The 17,502-nt window shown below is 46.1% G+C and overlaps 1 protein-coding gene across 1 annotated transcript; it reads left to right on the top strand.

Annotated features, from left to right (window-relative positions):
- Window positions 1-9,722, top strand: LOC126525142 (uncharacterized). The gene is made up of 3 exons (XM_050173195.3): window positions 1-146; window positions 1,414-1,461; window positions 7,650-9,722. The coding sequence occupies exons 1-3, from the start codon at window positions 113-115 to the stop codon at window positions 9,581-9,583; spliced, it is 2,016 nt and encodes a 671-aa protein (XP_050029152.2). The 5' UTR covers window positions 1-112; the 3' UTR covers window positions 9,584-9,722.
- Window positions 9,723-17,502: the final 7,780 nt, after the last annotated feature.

Below are 17,502 nucleotides of genomic sequence, written 5' to 3'. Positions count from 1 at the left end.
CTGTTTCTTTCATTTCTCCCTCTCAAGATATTCGAGAGCGAGGCTTCCTTCCTCCAACGAGGCACAAGACATACCGCGCAAGCACCTGAGCCGTACAGGCCACACCGTAATCATGGGGCCGGCACGTACTGGCCTTTTGATCCTGGGTAAGTTCACGTGAGGTATGAGGCTAACCGCGCACTCATATGCGTGCCGACCGTCTTTAACAGTATAAATGCTTCTAAATGCAATTCTATATTTTGCACAGTAATTCCTTTGCGCACGAAATTGATTCTTTTTTTTTCTACGAGAAATAGAATTGATTTGCTTTGTTACTTTTGCTATCTGGCATACGAGTCGCTTCAGCGAAAGCGTTGTATGCATGCCAGCCTTCGTATGATCAGACGTGGTGTTAAAACCCTCAATTCTTCAGGAAAAAGATCTTCGCGCTCTTCACGGTCAAATTTTAGCAGTCCAACGCACCTGCATCGCTTGCTTTTATTTTACGCCCAAGAAAAGAACTCAACATGAGTGAAAACTCACGAAACGCTCGTTCATCCTTCCCTCGCACAGTTGCTATTACATCACATGGAAAACTATATTAGCATAAGTGTTTCTTCATAGCGGCCAGAACACCATATGAATTCACATTGTTAGTGCAATGAAAATGCGCTTGAAATAATGCTCTAGTGCAATGAGATGCGTGAAGTGCGCTGTCTGAGAAATTGTTGCATTTCGCAGCAGTATCTGAGCGGAACCAATAAAACCGTGCAACACTGCGTCGTACTCCTTAGTATGCGCTGGATATCCGAACACTTGGCTGCGTGTTCAGGCTGTGACAATATTAAGCGCTTTCTTCGATATCGTGGTCCGGTAACTTTTGATGCAAACTCCGAGGGAGAAAAGAAAGGCTTCCCATTAACCAATGTACGCTCCGGCTGGTTGCGCTGTACGGAGCTGAGGGAGTAAAAAATGCTTACATTTGCATAACTCGCACAATTTACCTGTTTCCTTATCTGCCATAGCTGAGCGCTATTCAGCACATTTCTGGTGCGCTTTTACGGCTCTGATGGATACGATTTGCATGATATCGAAGAAGAAAGCGTGTCCTACCAAGCCATGCAGTTTTAAGCACATCTTTGCATTATATAAACTTCACACTAATTACGTTATCTATATATCAAACCAAGAGAGGCCGAGAAGTCTTCTCTCCTTCCGCCAGTGTAGTTATAAAGCTAAATCGAAAGACTAGGTGCATTGCTAAACGAGAACATTCATGCATCAAACAGGACAAAAATAGAGAGGCAGTTCTTTCCTTGGGAAAACTGTACCAATGCGTTTTAATTCTGCGCAATGAGATGCAGGACTCTGAAAGAAAAGTTTTTGACCCCTATAACTACTTATTGTTAAATTGTTATGTTTTCTGGCATGCAGGCATATTCGTCACCTGTGGCTCTGCGCAGAATTTCAACTTCGGAAATGGTATGCATTTCTTTATGATATTAGACACTGGTTTTATTTTCTTACGGTTTCATTTTTATTTCCTTTCACATGGTCACGCTGGTTCTTCACAGGCTAACAACGCGCAAATGATTCAGTCATCGCCGCTGCAGATAGGATTACCAAAGAAAAATCGTCAATCGATTCAATCAATTTAATGACTCACGGGAGGTGCTTAAGATAACTGCCAATTAACATTTTCTCTCAGCTACACATCTTTCGCGACCACTTTTTTGGCAAAAGCTGCAATACAAAACTAACTTGCGGAATGCAAGAGAGGAGGCACGATCACATTAACATGGCCAGCATTCCCGTTTTGAGGAGGATAGCCTTAATGCTCATTATCTCTGCCCCCGCGCACATCAGCTCTCTCCTTTTCTACTACGAAGTAAGCCGTAGCGGACAATCGAAAAAATGCTCCCTCAAAGTCGCCGCCCTGGACACAATGGCTCAGGTATTCAGTGGCATGGCCACCTCTACAGTGCTGTGCAAAAAATATGCAGTAGCATGGGCCAAAAAGTTTCATCACCGGCGACGACATAAGATGCCTTAGTCTGACGACATGCGTAATCCTAAGAGATGTCTTAATCTAAGGTACAACCGGGGAAGAAGACGCGGCTGCGCGTTGGTCTTTTTTGTCGGTTTAATCTGAAGCAGTCCTTTCGAGATTTTTACCACCTAAAGGAGCTGTCTTCTTCACCTACGTGGACATGCTGCTGGCTGCTTCTGAACGCCAAGCTACAGAGAACACAATAAGCTCAATGTTCATAATAGCTAAACTATCTATAATAAGTGCATCACAAATTTAATATGTCGCTTTTATCTGGGCTTTCTTTAGAAGACACGAGCAAATAATAAAGCTTCTGTATTGCATCTCTAGTATATGTCCGTACTTCAGTCTGTGTATCCACTATTTATTTACATCTATAACAAGCATATATTATTGTTCACTGGTTCGTAGCTGCGTTCCAGCGTACGGCTGCAGTTTTTAGAGGAGCTGTTGCCGTCAAACCTGTACACATGCCGCGTACTCTGGCTTTTGCTTTGGGTGACGTCACCACAGATATCTCGAGCTGCTACTTCACAAGCGCACTGAAGATGAATAAAACTGACGATTATGTTGTAGCTTATAGTAATTAACCCGAGAAATGGCACAAGGTAATTGTGGTGGGTACGCCAAGTATACCCGGTCACACTACAATAACAGGGAAAATAAATTGAGGTACAAAAAGAGATCCTCAGTAAAAAAACAAGAAAGAGAATTATTGTGAGCGCAACACATGTCTGACTTTCATCTTCATCCTCTCTATGTATCATTATCATATATCATATATCATTATCATCACCAGCTGCACAGGTTGATCCTCGTGGTGGTATCACGAGCTCGGATCAAATAAAGCGGTTCCTTATAGTACGTAAAATGGGCGTAATCACTCTGCAAGCCACCATATCATAAGGTTATCGATGCCAGGCTGATACTTGTGCATTACCTGCAAATCGTGGGCATACTGGGCATAGACTAGCATCTTTTTTTTTTCTTAAGAACATTTGAATATGTTTATGCGCTTACTGCTCTTCCGCTCCAGGACGAATTTTGCCGAAATATTGAATTTAAAGGTCAGAATTCTTCAATGTAGCAGCTGGAACACTTACTCAGCTTTTTGACATTAGGAAAAAACAGGTGTAAATTTGCCTAAATTTTGATTGTCTATATCGCACCCCCCCGCTCTAGCTATTAATGGAAGCCAAACTACAAAGTCATGTCTTGCCGTACTGCAGAAGCCAGAAATGATATAGCCGCGGCATTTTATACATCACTCACGGAGGGCGATCTATCATTCATAATAAATTCATCCATCGTTCACAAGTTCACAAGCTATGCCGAAACGCAAACACCAATTCAGGCTGATGCACAGCGTCACGCGTACACGCTGCAATGTCACAAGGTCGAAAGTGATGCGTGATGCTTGTCGAGGGAAGAATGGTGGTGAATGGCAGGTGTATGCACAGGAAAGTACGGCACATACTACCAAGCAACCTTTAGGTATACTGTAGCTCTTCCCTCACAGTGGGGCATACACATGCTGGCCGATTAGCCAAGAACGGGCACATTCCCAGTGGGACAGACTGAATCGCTAAAAAAAAAAAAATTATGTAAATCAATGATTCTGTGAAATATGATTCACCATTTTATTAACCAGTGTGATTTGTACATATCTGTGAACCGACATTAAGTATTCAGTCTTTATGTAGAAATTATACTAGGACTGTAGGATTGGAAAAAACGGGCATACGCCCATACCTAGCGGCTAAATCAAGGAAAATAAAGTAAATCCAGGAATGCTTTAAATTTCATTTAACATTCCATTAACAGATCGTTCTGCATGTGATCCTACATTTTATGTCCAGGTTTTATATAAAAAGTTGATATAATAATTATTCATATTTTTTTCCGCACACATTGTCAATATGCAAGAGTAGCATGCTGAATCTGAGCCTGGCGACGTTTAATGCTAGAACATCATCTAGTGAGGCGAGTCTAGCAGTGCTATTAGAGGAATTAGCAGGCATCAAATGGGATATAATAGTGTTCATTGAGGTTAGGAGGACAAATGAAGCATATACAGTGCTAAAAAGCGGGCACGTCCTGTGCTACCGAGGCGTAGCGGAGAAACGAGAACTAGGAGTCGGATTCCTCATTAACAAGGATATAGCTGGTAACATACAAGAATTCTATAGCATTAACGAGAGCGTGGCAGGACTTGTTGTAAAACTTAATAAGAGGTGCAAACTGAAGGTCGTACAGGTAAACGTGCCTACATCCAGTCATGATGGATAATGGATGAGATTTCAATGCCAAGGTAGGCAAGAATCAGGCTGGAGACAAGTTAGTGGGGGAATATGGCATAGGGTCTAGGAATAGCAGGGGAGAGTTATTAGTAGACCTTGCAGAACAGAAAATTATGCTGGTAATGAATACCTTCTTCCGCAAGCGGGATAGCCGAAAGTGGACGTGGAGGAGCCCGAATGATCAGACTAGAAATGAAATAGACTTTATACTCTGCGCTAACCCTGGCATCATACAAGATGCGGATGTGCTCGGTAAGGTGCGCTGCAGTGACCATAGAATGGTAAGAACTCGAATTAGCCTAGACTTGAGGAGGGAACGGAAGAAACTGGTACATAAGAAGCTGGTCAATTAGTTAGCGGTAAGAGGGAAACTGGAGGAATTCAAGATCAAGCTACAGAACACCTATTCGGCTTTAGCTCAGGAAAAGGACCTTAGTGTTGAAGCAATGAACGGCAATCTTATGGGTATTATTAAGGAGTGTGCAATTGAAATCGGTGGTAACTTCGTTAGACAGGATACCGGCAACCTATCGCAGGTGAGGAAAGATCTGATTAAGAAACGCCAATGTATAAAAGCCTCTAACCCTACAGCTAGAATAGAACTGGCAGAACTTTCGAAGTTAATCAACAAGCGTAAGATAGCTGACATAAGGAAGTATAATAGGGATATAATTAAGAGCGCTCTCAGGAACGCAGGAAGCCTAAAATCGGTGAAGAAGAAACTATGAATAGGGAAGAATCAGATGTATGCGTTAAGAGACAAAGCCGGCAATATCATTACTAATATGGATAAGATAGTTCAAGTGGCTGAGGAGTTCTATAGAGATTTATACAGTACCAGTGGCACCCACGACCGTATTCGAGGAGGAATTTGGCATACCACATGTAACGCCGTAGGAAGTAGAGAAAGCCTTGGGAGCTATGCAAAGGGGGAAGGCAGCTGGGAAGGATCAGGTAACAGCAGATTCGTTAAAGGATGGTGGGCAGATTGATCTAGAAAAACTGGCCACCCTGTATACGCAGTGTCTCGGGACCTCGAGCATACCGGAATCTTAGAATAATTTACCATAATCTTAATCCATAAGAAAGGGGGCGCCAAAGACTTCAAAAAATACACACCGATCAGCTTACTTTCCGTTGCCAAAAAAGTATTCGCTAAGGTAATCCCAAATAGAATCAGGAACACCTTAGACTTCTGTCAAGCAAAGGACGAGGCAGGATTTCGTAAAGGCTACTCAACAACAGACCGTATTCACACTATCAATCAGGTGATAGAGGAATGTGCGGAATATAACCAACCCTTATATATAAATTTCATTGATTACGACAACGCGTTTGATTCAGTCGAAACCTCAGCAGTCATGCAGGCATTATGGAATCAGGGTGTAGACGAGCCGTATGTAAAAATACTGAAAGATATCAGTAGCGGCTCCACAGCCACCGTAGTCCTCCATGAAAAAAGCAACAAAATCTCAATAAAGAAGGGCGTCAGGCAGGAAGATACGATCTCTTCAACGCTATGCACAGCGTGTTTACAGGAGGTATTCAGAGACCTGGATTGGAAAGAATTGGGGATAAGAGTAAATGGAGAATGCCTTAGTAACTTGCGCTTCGCTGATGATATTGCCTTGCTTAGTAACTCAGGGGACCAACTGCAATGCATGCTTACTGACCTGGAGAGGCAGAGCAGAAGGGTGGGACTAAAAATTAGTCTGCAGAAAACTAAAGTAACGTTTAACAGTCTCGGAAGGGAACAGCAGTTTACGATAGGTAGCGAGGCGCTGGAAGTGGTAAGGGAACACATCTACTTAGGGCCGGTAGTGACCGCGGATCCGGATCATGAGAATGAAATAATCAGAAGAATTAGAATGGGCTGGGGTGCGTTTGGCAGGCGTTCTCAGATAATGAATAGCAGGTTGCCATTATCCCTCAAGAGAAAAGTGTATAATAGCTGTGTCTTACCAGTACTCACCTACGAGGCAGAAACCTTACGAAAATAGTTCCACTTAAACTGAGGACGACGCAACGAGCTATGAAAAGAAGAATGATGGGAGTAAAGTTAAGGGGGATAAGAAGAGAGCAGATTGGGTGAGGGGACAAACGCGAGTTAATGACATCTTAGCTGAAATCAAGAAAAAGAAATCGGCATGGGCAGGGCATGCAATGAGGAGGTAAGATAACCGATGTTCATTAAGAGTTACGGACTTCATTCCAGGAGAAGGGAAGCGTAGCAGGGGGAGGCAGAAAGTTAGGTGGACGGATGAGATTAACAAGTTTGCAGGGACTACATGGCCACAATTAGCGCATGACCGTGGTAGTTGGAGAAGTATGGGAGAGGCCTTTGCCCTGCTGTGAGAGTAGCCATGATGATGATGATGATGATGATGATGATACATGCTAATAGTTCAAGTTCGCTGGTGGTTTAACATAACCTTCGCATAGATATCTACAAATATATCCGCCGAGGTAGCGACCTGTTTCTGACATCTGTTGAGGTGATATGTCCTGTTAAATCTATCAAACCTCTCATTCCGACTCAACAGCACACCGCAGCTTGCAGCCAGACAGCCACGTAAGACCTGAGAAAGTGGGAAAAGAAAATTTCGCTTTACAAACTCCAAAATAAAAGGGGGAACGTAGCACGTTGTCTGCGATGCTCAAAGACTTTACAAAGTTTAACAAAAAGCTCCAGAAGTACGGGGATAATCAGTGCTTCTAGCACTTTGTAATAAAGCTTCATTCTGAAGCAACCCTTTTACGCGCAGGCACGAATATTAAAAGACTAAAATAGAATATCTAAAGTAATTTACGACACATGAAGGAATTAGAGGTACCGTACACTGGCTTTCGGATTCAGCAATCATAGTGGGTGAAATAGTGGACGTCGGCTTGCATTACCTTGTTTCAAGCGTTTTCTGACGACCACCGCATTATTTTAATGCATTCAGCACGCACCGGTGCCTTACGTCCTGCATAGATAATTTAATCAATACCACAATACCAATGCTGCCACAATTGCTGGAAGCCTGCCCTACTTCCTCACTATATAGTCTCCCATTATTGTTAGAGGGCGCCCTTTAAGTTAAGCTGGAAAAGATCTTTGCGTTTGCGTGTTCGCCAATGCTTTAGACATTTGTGTGGTTGCGCGATCGAGCTCTGCGAATCGAAACCACAACGCAATTAGTAACAGGTAAATGCCGCATTTTACCCTGCACTTGGTAGCGCAGTAGAGCTGTTCTCACTTATATTGAGCCGCTGGGTTCTGAAACACTCAAGACACTCGTGCTCGTTACACCTTGAATCTTTTGAACCACTCGCAGAACTCCAGCTGGGGCACAGAGGCCGCGTCTGCCGTGAACTCTACGAACTAGGACTGGCAGGCGTTCATCCTATTCACCTTGGCGCCGTGACTGGAGGCCGGAAGCTTCAGCGCAGCGGAGTGGAGTCGTCCCGCGTCTGGGCCTGGCTGGGAAATCATGGAGGCCGCGGCTTGTGGGGCGGCACCTTGGGCTCTCATCTTTGGCTTAGCCCAGCGCATGTCAGGCACGGTGGCCGCTGGGGCGTCCTCAGGACTGGTGTTTGGGTCATGCACGGAGGCCGTAGACTGTGGATCGCGCTGCCGATGTATGGATTTGGAAACACCATCGGCTTCTCTTCGGCAGTCCGCATCGACAGACGAGCGACGAGTGGCCTAAGGACCGGAATGCCGCAGGGCCGCGCCGGTCTCATCGGTGGCTTCGAATCTATGGGATCGAACGTCGATTCTGGTCAAGATGGTCAATGGGGTTTCAGAGGTCGTAGCAGGACAGGCAGAAGAGGCAGAACAGGACGAAGAGGCCCATGGAACCAGGAACAAGGAGGCATGGGCGGTGATCAGGGGTGGCTCCCTCGGGAGCAACAGAACCAGCGTGGCGGCGGGCAGTGGGGTCGCATAAGCCAAGATGGTAGTGAATTAGGTGGATCAGGTGGCTGGGGAGCTCCAGGGCTCGGTGAAAGCATTGGCGGTGAGTCTTTAAATGTGGGTGAGGGCAGTTCCTTGAGCGGTGGGGCCGTCGGTCAAGGGTCGAGAAACTTAGAAAATGTAGAGCTTGGCATCAGCAGTCTAGGACAGCAGGGTGCACAAGGACGCGATTCGAGCTTAGGAAGACAAATTAGCTCCTCTGGCAGTGCGCGAGAAAGTGGTGGCGAAGCTGGATTGGGCTTCAGTACTGGATCAGTGGGACAAGGAAGCCCATGGGGCCTAAGGCGAGGGAGTGGTATGGGCTTAAGCGGCAGTGACGGAGGAAGTGGTTCTTGGGGTTCTGAATACGGAGGCGGTGCCTTCGGAAGGCTCGGAGAATCTGGCTCTTGGGGGATACGAGGCCTACAGCAAGGCGGTAGCGGTCGCTTCGGGAATTCGCTAGGAGGAGGAGGCACTTTTGGAAGGGGAAGCCTACAGCGAGGCGGTTCTGGTGGCTTCGGGAGTGGGCTAGAAGGTAGCAGCTCATGGGATTCAGGAAACCTATTAGGAGGTGGTTCTGCTGGCTTCGGGAGAGGCTCGTTAGGGTCAGGAGGCTTATTAGAAGGCGGTTATGGCGGCTTCGGAAATTTGCGAGGAGGAGAAGGAGGCTCTTTTGGAGCGGTAGGCGGTTCTGGTAACTTCGGCAGTGGGCTCGGAAGTGGCAGCTCATGGGGGGGAAGAGCTCTGTTAGGAGGTGAAGAGGGTGGACAGTTAGGCGGCGGTATGTTGGGGCGAGGGTTCCAGCTTGGAGGAAGTTTCGGTTCCAGGGGCTCGAGGAGTCAGAGTGGAGGCTTGTCTAGTTCGTTCGAAGGAGACTCCCTTGGCGTCGGAGGCACATCTGAAGACGAAACAAGTGGTAGTAGTAGTGCACTTAGCGACCTTGGCGGCTCCAGCGGAGAGCAGTTAGAAGGTGGCGCAAGTTACGGTGGACTGTTTTCAGGAATAAGGCGTTCCGGGGGTTTAGGGGGTGGATCAGGATATCGTAGTTTTTTGAGCAGTGAACGAGGAGGAGGAGGCAGCCCCTTCAGTTTCAGAAGAATAAGGCTTATTTTACCTCGGCTAGGCCGCCCATTACGGCGCTGGCTATCTTGGAGCAGCTCACCTACGCAAGACGAAGATGGCTTTAGTGATGGAAACGTCGGTGAATCTTCGGGCTTCTTCGGAGGGTCTGGAGGAGGGCTCTTTGGGGGATCGGACAGCTCATCCAGCTTTGGTGGCTCGCGTGGGTCTTCTCAGCAGAAGATATCATTTTAGTTCCCAGACCAAAGCCTGTGTCTCAAGGAACAGATGCTATATTAGCAAGCCAGCGGCACGTTAACCGGGGTAATAAAGTCATTCTCTCTTTCTGTTTCAGTTCCTGCTTAAAATTGAATAAATGAAATGCTGACACCTACGTTGCGTCTTTATTCACGAGAGTATTTTCACATTCTACTCAATGAAGAAGTCACTTCTACCCATTTTGCCTCTTCCCATCGCAGCACCTTATACTTCTCTAAATTACTACGACTGCAGGCGCGCAATACGGAGATATTTAAGCACAAGACTTCTCTTGCGCATGTTTGTTTCCTCGATGGCACACCAAGTTATGTTGTACACTGGTAGCGAAAGCTCCATAGACATCTATTGGTCCAAAAAATGGCGGCTCATGGGCTACCCAGCGCCCCTGGATGCTGGGGGGCATGCTTACGCATGCGTGACGTAGCATGACGTCAGACTAACGTATGCTTTGGCGCAAATTATAAACCGGTCTTTTTATAGAACCCGCATTTTCGAGCCCGTATTGAAGGTTGCTACCTTTCAGCGCGCGCCAACCTTTGCCAGTCAAGTGTGCTCGAGTTCCTGCTAGTTATGTCCTTGTTTATGCGTTTACGTACAATTGTGAACCAAATGAAAGTGACTGGCAACGAAGGCAGCATAGAAAGACAGCAACACTTACAGGCACGGGCTAAGCATGCATAATTCGTAGCTCAAATACTCGTACCAGTACTTTGTCTCTGAGTAGAGCGAGGTACGGTCCACAAAGCGCTGGCTCAAATGCAGTGTTCACGATAGAATGTACGTCTGGTATAGCTTTAATTTTCATGGTTAATTACATCAACCAAACAAATACAGTGATAAAGCACACCAGAAACTGCATGTCCCAGGCAAACAAAAAAGTAACACTGTATAGCTGGCTAATCATCCCGACGGTCACAATGTAGATAGGAAGAAGCGCTGAAGTGCCACAAACATTGCCAGGTAGGAAATTTAAATGTGCAGAAAACAATGCTACGAGAGCTTCAATTCAGAAAAAAATGACATAAAATAAATAGGTGTATCAAGATATACCTGGAGCATAGGGCACTGGGGCACTCTTCACATTTCATTTCTTCAGCTGAAAGAATATAGCAGCTATGTTTACACCTGCAAGACAATGTTAAAGCCAGTTTTAGCATCAACAAACCTGATCAACCATAGTCTGAGCCTGCGTACAACCTCCAGACCTGCTTGTGGTCGGCAACCACAGTATTTTGAAGCAATTCTAATCCAGCTAAACCATACATAAAGTACATCTTACAGTGAGACGCAAGGGCATCCACATGGCAATAAAGCATATATCGCCGTCTAGCACGTTTTAATATAGCCAGATAAAGCTCAAGCGCTGTTCCGCGTTTCTTTTCTTGTCATCTCATTGTGCTGCAGAAGATCCTGCTAAAACTCGAAGGAGACGCAGCAAGCCTGTTTAAAGGTGGCTTTGTAGCCAATGGTACTGAGTGGTAGTTTTGAAGACGTGGTTGATTTAGTTTTACACGTCAGCACGAAACCGCAGGGGGCGGAAAGGTGTAAAGATTGACCCCAACATCGCGGAAACCAGTTGAATCTACTGCCAAAAGGGTCTCCTTAGGGAGGCATTCTATTTATCGGAATGGAGCTTTATACGACAATATTGCACAAGTACATAAGGGACACAAGAAAAGGCTGTACAGTGCATAAAAGTACCGTAAAAGAGTGACATAGTGGAATGAGGAATGAATGATGCCGCATTGTTAAACCATTGCTCCTTTGCGCATACATGTCACGTCCTAGCAAAGCCAAATACACAAGACAAAAATAGAATACAATATTGGGGGCGAGGACTTATGGAGTCGCCATCTGTCGGAAGCGCCTTCCTTACGTAGTATGAGGGATCACGCGGCGCGCTCCTCATAGGTTTCGCTTACGGCGCTCAATAAAAACACCACGAGGAAGCCCTCGTGGAAATTTATGTAAGTACTCTCAAAAAAAGGGAAGTTTTTGACTGTCGATATGATAATCTTAGGCAAACTGAAAGCACAAAATCGTTTACAGATGCTATCTCATTACCGAATACGTACACTGAATGCCAGTGCGCGCTGACGGCGCGATGGAGTCTCCCGAATCGGCTTTCTGCGTGAAATGTAGACAAACGCTGAGAGTAAATTATGTGAAATATGTTCTTATAGTGGGCTGTCTGTATAACCAAATGGAGCATCACAGAATGAAGCCTCGATGAAGCGATCGCACGGGTTAGCAGCGACCGACAGCACGCCTGCATGCATGTCCGCGTACGATGTTTTGCTTTCGCTGTCAGCGCGTTTTCGCACCGTGCCGGAAGCTTTAGGCAGCAGCATATGAGCATTTGGCAGTACACTAGCAACCATTGTTGCGTGGACGCTATAAGAACTGTTCAAAAATAACTTCGTTATAGAGACTTCGACGCCTACGGAGCCTGTGATGTGCTGTCGCGACGATTCAATCTTCTTTTTGTCTTCTAAATTCTTGGACATTTCAATATCATTTCTCAGGTTGCGTCGTACTTTATGTCTATCGGTTTCTCAGGGCGCGATTTCCCTCTGCTTCTTTCCTTAATCCAGTGCATTGATTCATAACACAAACATGACCATATGCCATTACTTTTTTTTTAAGTGCGTCTTAGCGCTCCATTTTCGTTCCAGTGAACTTGCCAGTATCTAGCATCAACAAGTTCATAGGCCAAACCGTCACGACATTAGCCGGGCAGCGGGCGCGGGCGAGAGTCTCGGTGCGCGTTTTCTGCTCCTCACCGAACATCGCAGTCCCGGCGCTGCAGCAGAAATCTTCCTCGCGTCTGTGCTTGCTGCATACCCGAGTTGTAGTCGATGGCTGTTTGCCGGTCCTAAGTTTCACGAGCCAACCTTCACGCAGCTCCTTGACCTGTGGCTACGTGTGAATAAGGCAGACACCGGGCTCCGTTGCGCACCCAGCAGTAGCCTACCATGCTGCACGCCTCAAAAGTCAGCCACTACCTATTATAGTACTTTCAAATATTGTCAAGCAGTCACCCAAGGCGGTAAAGCCTCACCACTTAATCAGAACAGCAGCACAGCTGGGACTTTAATCTTTCGTTTTCAGCTCGCTTCGGCACTTCCGAAGCAGCCGACGCGGCCGCAGTGTCCACGTGATCCCTCATGTCACGTCGCGCCGACGGTGGCTCCAGCTTTTCCAGTGGTGGAGCTCGCCCCCAATAGCCAGGCTGTGAACCAGAAAAACCATTTGGAGCCCTCTAACAGCCTAAACAGATCTGTCATACACACTGGAAAATAGCTTGCAACTTCACAGAACATTCAACCAGTAGCTCGGGAACTGCATCAAGTGCGTAGCCCTAGCGCTTGCTTCGTAGCTTTCCATTTAGTGGTTTCACTATGAAGCTCAATATTTGTTCCGCGCGCAATCCAATTCAGCCTCACCCTGACGAACAGGGCAAACAAACCATCATAAATATCATCACCACACATAGTTAGCGATTTTTCTAGCTTGGCATGAAGCAACAAGCACTGATCATGCCCTACGTGTTCTTTTCCCAAAATATCGGAGGCAGATACGATAAAAAGCTGCTCGCAAGCATTGATGAATGCTACAAAGGAGGGTGCAGGAACTGACAGGCTCCCAAAGTCTTCTCCAGTTCTTTTCACTCTCAAGTACAAGAGAACTTGGCTTTGATTGGTAAAGGCTGCGTTCTCCTGCTTCAATTCACACTTATGCGACCCGGTAGCACACCTGTGGCCATTCATAAACGTATGCGCAAGGCAGCCTGCAAAATACACAGTGTTGTTCTCTAGTATCGGAGATGGATAATCATTAGCCAGAAATTCTGCTGCAACTAGCAAAGATGCCGTAGGTGTACCGAGAGAAGGAGCAAATTTAGAAAAACAAGCTGGGAGAGTGGCCAGAAGACAGACAATGCCTTCAGCACAGTTGCTGCTTTCCGACAGTTTGAAAAAGTTGCTAACTAAAATATGTCTAAATTCCGCCTGAAACTGTCGGCGACACGAGTTGCTGTTCGTTCAAGATTTTGACCTAACTATTGCAAAGGTGTTTTCAAGCGTATCCTGGTTCAGGTGTCTGGTAAGGAAGTATGCCAAATCATAGCAAGAGGCCAAGTGGTTCCATAACAGCAGCAAAGCCCTCATAGTTTCGCAGAAGCCACGGATGCAAAGTGACTGCCGTGTACAGCCTAGAGCTTTGATATTCTCGAAAACTGCAGTGCACTCCTCCAAAAACTCTTTATGCACAGATCCTGCACACATTGCAGATACATACGGAGACTTTCCCCACTTCTGTGAAATATTTGGGCTGTCAAAGAGCCTCTGAATCTTCTCAGTAAATTTGACCGTGTGGATAGCCTCTGCTGACAATTGCTGGAATGTTACCTGCGTGCACAATGCAGCAGCGCAACGGTTGCTGAATACTTGTGCTGCGAGTTTCACCAACATCTTGGAAGCAAAAGTCAAATTAAAGTGTCGGGCACTCAGTATGGGAATGGAGCGAATTTGCATTTCTCGATACCTATCACAAGCCTGTCGTATGTACGAGCTTTTAATTGTGTCACTGCCTACCCTGGAGTCGTACTTCAACAACATATTACGTAAACATCCGAGCAAATGTGGTGGATCAAAAATAAAGAAAAGTGGTTCACCATTGACATTTAAGTACGGCTTTTCAGGGGTTAGAAGGTTTGAAAACAAAGAAACATTTTTGTTCACCTGATCACAAACCACAGCCACACACTGCAATCCAGCTACAACCAACATTTTGCGGCATTTGAAAAGGTCATGCAGAACAGTCACAGGTGCTGCCTTATCTGCAAAGAAATAGCCGAGAGGCTGCTTACACGGTGTGCATACACGTATTCCTTTAGACATGAACACAAGTGCCTTGTTTGCGAGATTTGGACCTGATAGTGCACTGTACTATTCCAGGACATAAAATCTGTCGGACACTGACCTATATGACAGCTCCTATGCTACATGCATCTCATCAAAAAATCTAGTGCAAGCCCTGTCTTGCCTTGGAAAAGACGCTGCTTGTTTGCTGATTAAATTAAAAACTTCAGGGTAAAACCCAACCCTCAGCGGTAGGCGGGCAAGCCACAGATGCAGAGACCTAACAGATGGAAGTATTAGTAGTGTCCTACAAAATATTTACCAATAAAGAGAAAAATTAGACAGGCACCCGTTCATAGTAATTGCTATAAACGAAACCCACACGCGTTCCTCGAAAGAAAAGCCTCGCAGTAGAAGACACATTCGTCTTGGTCCGGGACTAGAACCCGGGACCACGGCCCTTCCGGAGTCCGGACCAGGACGAATTTTTCTTCAACTGCGAGGCTTTTCTTTCGAGGAACGTGTGTGGGTTTCCTTTGTAGCAATTACTATGAACGGGTGGATGTCTAGTTTTTCCCTTTAATAATTACTTCTTTCCACCTTGTATGTTTCCGCAAAACTATTTCGTGAAAACGTGTAACCTTTTGGACTACGGAAGTATAAACCTAAAGCAAAGGCTTTGTTTTGGCTACACCATCGACGGCTAAACTAGCTGACATTACGCATCTTCAGCTGAGCTTTGACAAAAGCAGCAACAGCTGGAGTTAAAGGCTCGCACAGACTCTCTACCAGTTTGGCGGTGATCTTCATGCGACGACGTTGAAGCAGCAGTCCTTGAAGCCTGAGATTGGCTCGAAATTTCTGAAGAGACCGCCTTTCGTTGATGGGGCTTGTGGAAGATCCTGAAGGGTAGATAAGCGACAGATGAGCAATAAGTTGCTGCGCCTGGTTTAGTCATAGCTCCATGTAATCTTGCAGCGCCAAAAAGTGCGCAATATTTTGAAAATGTTTCAAAATCATTAACCTTTATAAGAAAAAGGTGAAGTGCTGAGCGGAGCTCCTGGTGACAGATCAGCACTCACTGATAATGCTGTGACCTCTCCTGCCGTGTCACGTTCCAGAGATTAAGTGCTTGCTTCAGAGCTTGATTGTGCGAACGTGTGGTCAGCTGCGACCACAGGATAGAGAAAGCAAAATACAGTGACATCACAGTTCTAAAAATGAAGCCAGAAACCAAACAAATAACTAAGCCCAACAAGCTGAATTAACACTTACACCGAACCATCATCAAGCCACTGGCGTGGGAACGAGCTTGGTTCACCGTAGAACTGGCACCATCTGAATCTGCACAGCGCAGAGTAAAGTAATTGGAGCATATTTCTGAGCCATACCAATTGGACTGTTCCAACATATCCTAAATAACACTCGCCTTCTTGAAAGAGTTGCAGCGACTGGCACGACTTGGCAACAGGTTCACCGGAGACAGCGGCTATCACTGGAAGCAGTCCAATTGGCTTTCAGTTATCACCGCTTTTGAAAGACGTATGCAAATATGCATGCAACCTTGCTCACCTGGTTCCCCAGCACGGCGCATTGATGCCGAAGTTTCGCTCGAAGATGGTGCACAGTCTATGTGGCTGCTGCGTTCGTCTGAGGTGTCTGAAATGGCAACATTGTTGCGAAAAGAAAAGAGAGCTTAGTACCTTCATGGCTAATAATTTCCAAACAACTATACCTTCCACAGCATGCGGTTAAGATATGACATTACTTACCCGCCGTGGTTGCTCAGTGGCTATGGTGTCTATGGTGTTAGGCTGCTGAGCACAAGGTCGCGGGATCGAATCCCGGCCACGGCGGCCGCATTTCGATGGGGGCGAAATGTGAAAACACCTGTGTACTTAGATTTAGGTGCACGTAAAGAACCCCAGGTGGTCGAAATTTCCGGAGTCCTCCACTACGGCGTGCCTCATAATCAGAAAGTGGTTTTGGAACGTAAAACCACATAATTTAATTTTAATTTACTGACATTACTTCTGAAAAAATGCTTGTCTAATCAATGTAACACTAAGCGCAATACAATCATGAACGTCCACCAACTTGCCCCGTTTATTGCATCGCCATTTTCTTTTTAGTTGTTGCTCCGGAACAAAACCGAAAAGAAAAAATAATGGTTTTCTATGCAGATTGGCCACCTTTTCTGGAGATTTTCATGCATGCATTGTCTGCCCTTGTGGCTCAGCTATACTAACCATCTTCCCGTGATTTTTAATGTAGCAGCACCGTTAGTGCGAATTTCAGCATGTTGTATCAGGGGACTGATAAGGCGCTGTGTAAACGCGACAATAGAGACTTATAGCTCAGCGAGCCAGCGGGCCCAGCGTGCCTAGCGGGCCAGCGTAGACGCCACTGCGCATGCGCGGTACAACATGCGCTGTGGCGTCTACGCTGGCCCGCTGGCTTCGCTGAGCTGTAACTCTCTTACGTCTGCATCGCATCCAATGCGCGGAGTCGCGGGATTGATATGCATGCAACGTGCCTGAGACCGTGAAGCACGCATAGTTGTTGCTTGTCCCCTGTATGACTGTGGACAGCAGGCGTTGATCTCTTCGCAAGCGCCAATTAACAATAGGCCGTTCAGTGGAAAAGTGTTACTGGGCCATTGACCCGACCTATCTATGAAGCGAGCCATAAAGGCTCTCTGAGAATATTTACTTAATACAGGCATAGATTCAAAGCTGTGGACGGGCCCTTCGAACACGACTGCCTGTATAACCACCTCTTACTGCCTGTCGTTATTGTTGCTCTTCAGTCACCTATTTTCCGGCTCTTCCACTCGCCCCTGAATACAGTAGCAGGCTGCAGGGCTCCTCTGCGTTTCCTCAATACATTCTCCTCTCTCTCCCTCTTTCCTTGAATAAAGCTTCGCTTCACACAAATTCCAGTACGGGTGTTGGATCTGCATAATTCTTTTGTAACTACGTGCGGCCGGTACAACAAACAGCAGCCGTAGTCTTTCACTGCAACTTAGCAGCG

The sequence above is a fragment of the Dermacentor andersoni genome, chromosome 3 (assembly GCF_023375885.2).
Source record: "Dermacentor andersoni chromosome 3, qqDerAnde1_hic_scaffold, whole genome shotgun sequence".
Classification (NCBI taxonomy): Eukaryota; Metazoa; Arthropoda; class Arachnida; order Ixodida; family Ixodidae; genus Dermacentor; species Dermacentor andersoni.
The sequence above is the reverse complement of the archived record's forward strand: the minus strand, read 5'-3'. Positions and strand labels throughout refer to the sequence as shown.

What these genes read in the sequence shown, in the direction of transcription:
- LOC126525142 (XM_050173195.3), top strand. Translation starts at nt 113, where the DNA reads ATGGGGCCGGCACGTACTGGCCTTTTGATCCTGG. An exon ending in TACTGGCCTTTTGATCCTGG is followed by an intron (nt 147 to 1,413) that starts GTAAGTTCACGT and finishes TCTGGCATGCAG; the next exon opens with GCATATTCGTCACCTGTGGC. An exon ending in GAATTTCAACTTCGGAAATG is followed by an intron (nt 1,462 to 7,649) that starts GTATGCATTTCT and finishes AACCACTCGCAG; the next exon opens with AACTCCAGCTGGGGCACAGA.